The 5,148-nt window shown below is 43.6% G+C and overlaps 1 protein-coding gene across 1 annotated transcript in view; it reads right to left on the minus strand.

The window, feature by feature from the left end:
- mipol1 (mirror-image polydactyly 1) overlaps positions 1-5,148 on the minus strand; it is a gene marked incomplete at its 5' end in the record, with an annotated part of 25,010 nt that overhangs the window by 13,883 nt on the left and 5,979 nt on the right. The window contains 2 exon segments of the mRNA XM_035674663.1: positions 533-627; positions 3,451-3,504. Of these exon segments, the coding sequence (XP_035530556.1) occupies positions 533-627; positions 3,451-3,504 (149 nt within the window).

The raw sequence follows: 5,148 nt of genomic DNA on the forward strand, positions 1-5,148 counted from the left end.
CGAGTCGGTCGTAAAGATGGCGGCGCAAAGCTACAGTGACGTCATGTTAATCGAATGAATAATTAAAGTGATCATGATTAATATAGTGAAACATTTTAGAGAGCAAATTCTACTTGACTGAACAGATTTAATTTACTTATACTTCTATATATGTGTATACGATGTGGAATGTAATTCATGTATACCTATACTGTATATGTATGTATATGTTTTTTATTATACATCTGTGTGTTTTTTTCATTATACTAATTGTTTGGTATTATGATGCTGAGATAATGTATACATAGTTTCTTATATATTATATATGTAGGCAGTATGGGGTGGTTGGGTGATTTGTTGTCAAATGTTTGTGAACACTGTTTCTCAAATAAAAATATGCATTAGAAAGAGCAAATTCTAATCTCTTAATAACAAAATATATTTATATATATTTTATATATCCGATGTATCTATGTTAGGGTTACTTGTCACTCTCACAGCACCGTGATGACGTGGGATTTTAGTTGAGGCGGAGGCTTTTAAATAGTCTGACCTGTGATTGGCTTGCAGCACCTGTAGCTCCGCCTCCAGACGCCGCCTGTCCTCCAGAGCTCCGCCTCTCTCTCTCTGAAGCCTCAGCAGCTCCTCCTGATTGGATAAAATGCACACGTCAATCACATTCACCTTCTGATAGTCAACTTATTGAAATCCACAGCAGCAGAAAGAATGATCTGAGTGATGATGATGATGATGATGATGATGATGATGATGATGTTGAGGGTTTAGTGCGGTTGTTAACTGTGTTTGTGGTGCTGATCTCAGTGAGACTGTGTTCAAATAAAGGATTAATTAACTAATTGACTAATTAAGGAACACGAGTGTCAGCACACTTCATGGTGAGGATTTAATTTTTATCAGCGTGTATTTAGCTCCTAATGTACTGAGACTCCTGACTGAACCACCAGGTGAATTCTGGGAAGGAACGAGAGCATTAAGGATATCAATAGATCACAAAACTTTTATTCTGGTAGCAGTTCAGCTCCACCGGACAGAAACCTTTAATGTTTTAGTCCATAAATAACCGTTGGCACTGAACTGAAGACAAACTGAGAGAGGCAACAAGGACAATTTACGGAGGAGCAGGAGGTGTTAATACGGAGCTAAACACAGACAAACACTGTAAATCTTTATTAAAACAGTTAACCTGCAGTCATTTCAACTTTAATAAACACCCTATTATCGCCTGTTATTGCCTGTTATAGACATTTACCGCCTGTTACCACCTCTTGTTGCCACTGTCGCCACGTATTGTTGTCCACTATTACCTCCTGTTCTCACCCGTTACCGCCTGTTATCTGGTGGATCCTCCTGAAATATGGAGGAGGAGGCGCAAACACTCAAATGAAACTGATGAATACACTTCATGTCTGAGGAGTATATATCAAATCCACACAATGAAACACAATGTGTCGCCTGTCTCCTCATATCCTCTGTCCTCACCCCTTAGCACCTCCTCTTTCGTCACCCCCTAGCACCTCCTCCTCCCACTCATAGAACTGCTGCTGCAGGGATCGAACCCGCAGGCTGACAGTTACAGGACGGTGTACCTCACTGCGTCTCTGGTCAAACAGAGTGGAGCTCGACTCCAGCAGGGATTACAGACCTGATTCCTGACCTCCTCCTCCTCTATTCTAATTAAAGCCCTCAAGGTCTGCTAGTTTAAAGTGAGACATCAAAAGAGGAACCAAACCCAGAGAGTCAATATGTGTCTTCTCCAGCCGGGCCGGAGGAGACGCTTCAAAAGAGCCGCCGACTTATTAATCAGTATAATTTCCAAATGAGATGATCAGTAAGCGGGAGCGACGGCAAGCTGACCTTTAACATGAGGAGTTAAGGTCAATGAAAGAGGAGGAGGAGGAGGAGGAGGAGGGGGAGGAGGTAATAAAACTAACCTGCCTGGACCTTTAACAGGAGGAGGAGGAGGAGGAGGAGAGTGTAGGTGAGGAGGAAAGGGAAGAGGAGAAACAGGATGATGGGGGAGGACGGAGAGGGGTGAGGAGGACGGGAGGAGGAGAGGAGTAAATGAAAGGAACCTCCTCTGACCTTTAACATGAGGAGCTAAAGGGGCAGTTCATAACAAATTAGCCCCCAAATTCAGCCCCCCAGTCAGCTGATTGAAGCTGGTGTGTTTGATCCGTCGGTCCTTCCAGGAAGCAGGATTACAGTCCCGATACAATGACATCACTTCCTATCTGAAGGTCTGGTTTCTGGTCTGGTTTAAGTCCCCGACACACCGGGACCATGTCGGGCCGTCAGTGACTGCGGAACGTAGTGAAGATCTGATCTGATCGTCAAACGCGATATTCTAACAACCAGCAGCTGGTTGATGAAGGTCTCTGCAGACTGACACCCCTGCTGGTACAGAGAGTTATTACCTCTTGAACGTACGTTGGCTGTGTCCTAGTGTCTGCTGGACGACACCTTTACAGGTATGGTTTCTGGTCTGGTTTAAAGTTCTGGATGTAACAGGTCTGGTTTAAAGTTCTGGTTTCTGGTCTGGTTTAGGGGTCTGGTTAAGGGTCTGGTTTCTGGTCTGGTTTAGGGGTCTGGTTTCTGGTTTCGGCGTGCTGTTTTTCGGTGGCTCTCTGACAGTCTGTCAGTTAATTTAACAGCAGCTGTTGGTGTTTCTGTTGGAAATTAAAAACCTCTCCAGGCTCTAATCCCCCCGGAGCCCTCCAGCCTAATTAACAGACTTCATGAGGAAAAAAAGAGTGAGTGCTACATTAATAACAAAATTTAATATATTTCAGCAGAAGAAAACAGACTGCAGAGCTGCAGGAGGAAGATTCTACCGGCACTAGCAACACCGATCAATCTAATCATCTATCAGCCGATCAATAAACGACAGTTATTGTTGACCTGGATGTGATTAGTGCTTCTGTGTAACTGTAACCTGCAGATGTTCCACCAATCGGACACCTGATCAAGGATCAATCAATTCCTGCTGTCCCACCTGCTGGATCTGGTTTTACTGACATTTATAATGATTCATTGAATCAATGTATTTGTCTTTCGTTACCTGTGAGCCCTCAGTGACAGGTTCAGGGTTAACCACCAGAACTAAATACCAGAGCCGGCAATGCTTCATAACCAGCCACATTAACACAGGCTGGGCTGTGCTGCTGTGCTACAGGGGATCAATAAAGGGACATCTTAACCCGTAACCTGGACCCAGACCTAAACCTGGTTCTGACCTGAACCTTCAAACAACGTCCTCTCTGTGACGGGGGAGGTCCTCGCAGAGATACAAACACACACACACACTGTTTGAATAACAAGTTGTTGGCAAACATGCTGCAGCGTCTCCACGGCCAGTTGTCATGGCGACGGAGCAGACATCCCATCATCAACATTCAACAGAGAGCAGCAGTTAATATGCAAGAGAGAGAGAGAGTGTGTGTGTGTGTTTACCTCGCTCGCCCTCTGCTCTCTCTCCTGGATCAGCTCCTGTTCCAGCCGTTTACACTGCAGAGAGACAATCTGGATTTATTGATCTGATCACACACACACACAGGAAGTCACACCTGTTGTGTTTCAGGTGTTTCAGTTACACACAATGTGGCCAAAAGTCTGCGGACAGCTGAGCATCACAACTATATGAGAGTGTTGGACATCCCGTTCTATTGCCTACATACAAAGAATGAGCCTCGATATATTGGTGCATAAAAATAACCGTCTGTGCAACATATAAAGATAATATAAAGACAACAAAAACATAAACAACTATAGATATTCAATGTGTTAGTTCACTGTCTCTGTATCAGATATAAACCAGCATCACTGTGACACACACATTCACAGTTGGAGACAGTTTCCTCCTTCAGGTGTCCTGTGGGGTTGAGGTCCAGTTCCTCAACACCAAACCCGTCTAACAGGACCTTACTTTGACCCCTTTCCCTCCAAGTTCTTGTTCTTGATCCGGTTCTGTTCAAGAATCTTGGATCCTTGGTTCTGTTTAGCGAACCAGTGGAACCACTGTAATCAAGGATGAGGGGGCCGCACAATGCTCACAATTACTGGTTTGATTGATCATTATACAACAAAAGGTTGTAGAACGAGATGTTTGCACTTCTTCATCAATAGGATAGATAGAATAATATATAAATAAAGCAATATATACAGTTATTAATATTCATACAGAGAAATAATTCTGTGTCTGGTTGAATGTAAACAGCAGCAAGATACTGATCATAATATGGTTTCATCTTTTAACAAAAATCCACTTTGTGTGCTCCAAACATCATCAACCCGGTCCGCCCGTCGAGGATCCGGTATGTCGATGGAGCAGGTCTCTGTAAAGATGTGGGCACAACAGTCTCTGATTTCCTGATGTTCAGCCAGCCTGATGGGACTTCATCTAGACCGGACTTTTTCCAAGAGCAGCCTTCAGTCCAAGCTGGACCAGCATGGTTCCCATCTGGGTCTCTTCCTCGCCTCTTGGGGCTGATCTGTGGATCGTCTCAAAGTCCACTCCTCTTTAATCGGAACCGAAGGAGCTAGCCCACCGATCACATCTGTATGTCTGTTGACATAGTCAAAATCCGACCAGGACTCGACGGGTTCAGGCAGCGATAGGAGAGGAAGAAGAGGAGGAGGAGCCAGTTTGTAGCCGGTTAATTAGTCAGTAACTGTTACCGTTATCTATCATCCATCGTATCTATCAGCCAGGATCAGTTTCAGTGAAGTTGGAAGTTATTCATTTTGTGACAGGGTTCCCCCTCTTTTTAAGAAATCATTATCCAGGATTTGTTTGTGGCACGTTCGGTTGTTCTCACCACAAACTATTCATTTCCTGCAGAGCTGCAGTTTCCAGCAGATTGACTACAGATTTACTTTAAACATTAATTCATCCAGAGCCCATAACATAACAAATCAAGTAGAATTTATTTTACAGAAAACAACCTTCTCACCTATCAGCCATTAGAAGATCTAACTAAATACACACATAATCTAACCTGTGTGAAGTTTCCAGGACAACACACATTATTTATAGGACATTTGGTCATTTTAATTTCCATGACTGGAAAACTAGTTTCTAAATTTCCAGGTTTTCCAGATTTTCCAAGACGCCTGCGTGTGTTGAATAACCAGACTGTGTGATGTTACACT

This window comes from Morone saxatilis, unplaced genomic scaffold, assembly GCF_004916995.1.
Source record: "Morone saxatilis isolate NCDOM2014 unplaced genomic scaffold, NCSU_SB_2.0 Contig3, whole genome shotgun sequence".
NCBI classification, from domain to species: Eukaryota; Metazoa; Chordata; class Actinopteri; family Moronidae; genus Morone; species Morone saxatilis.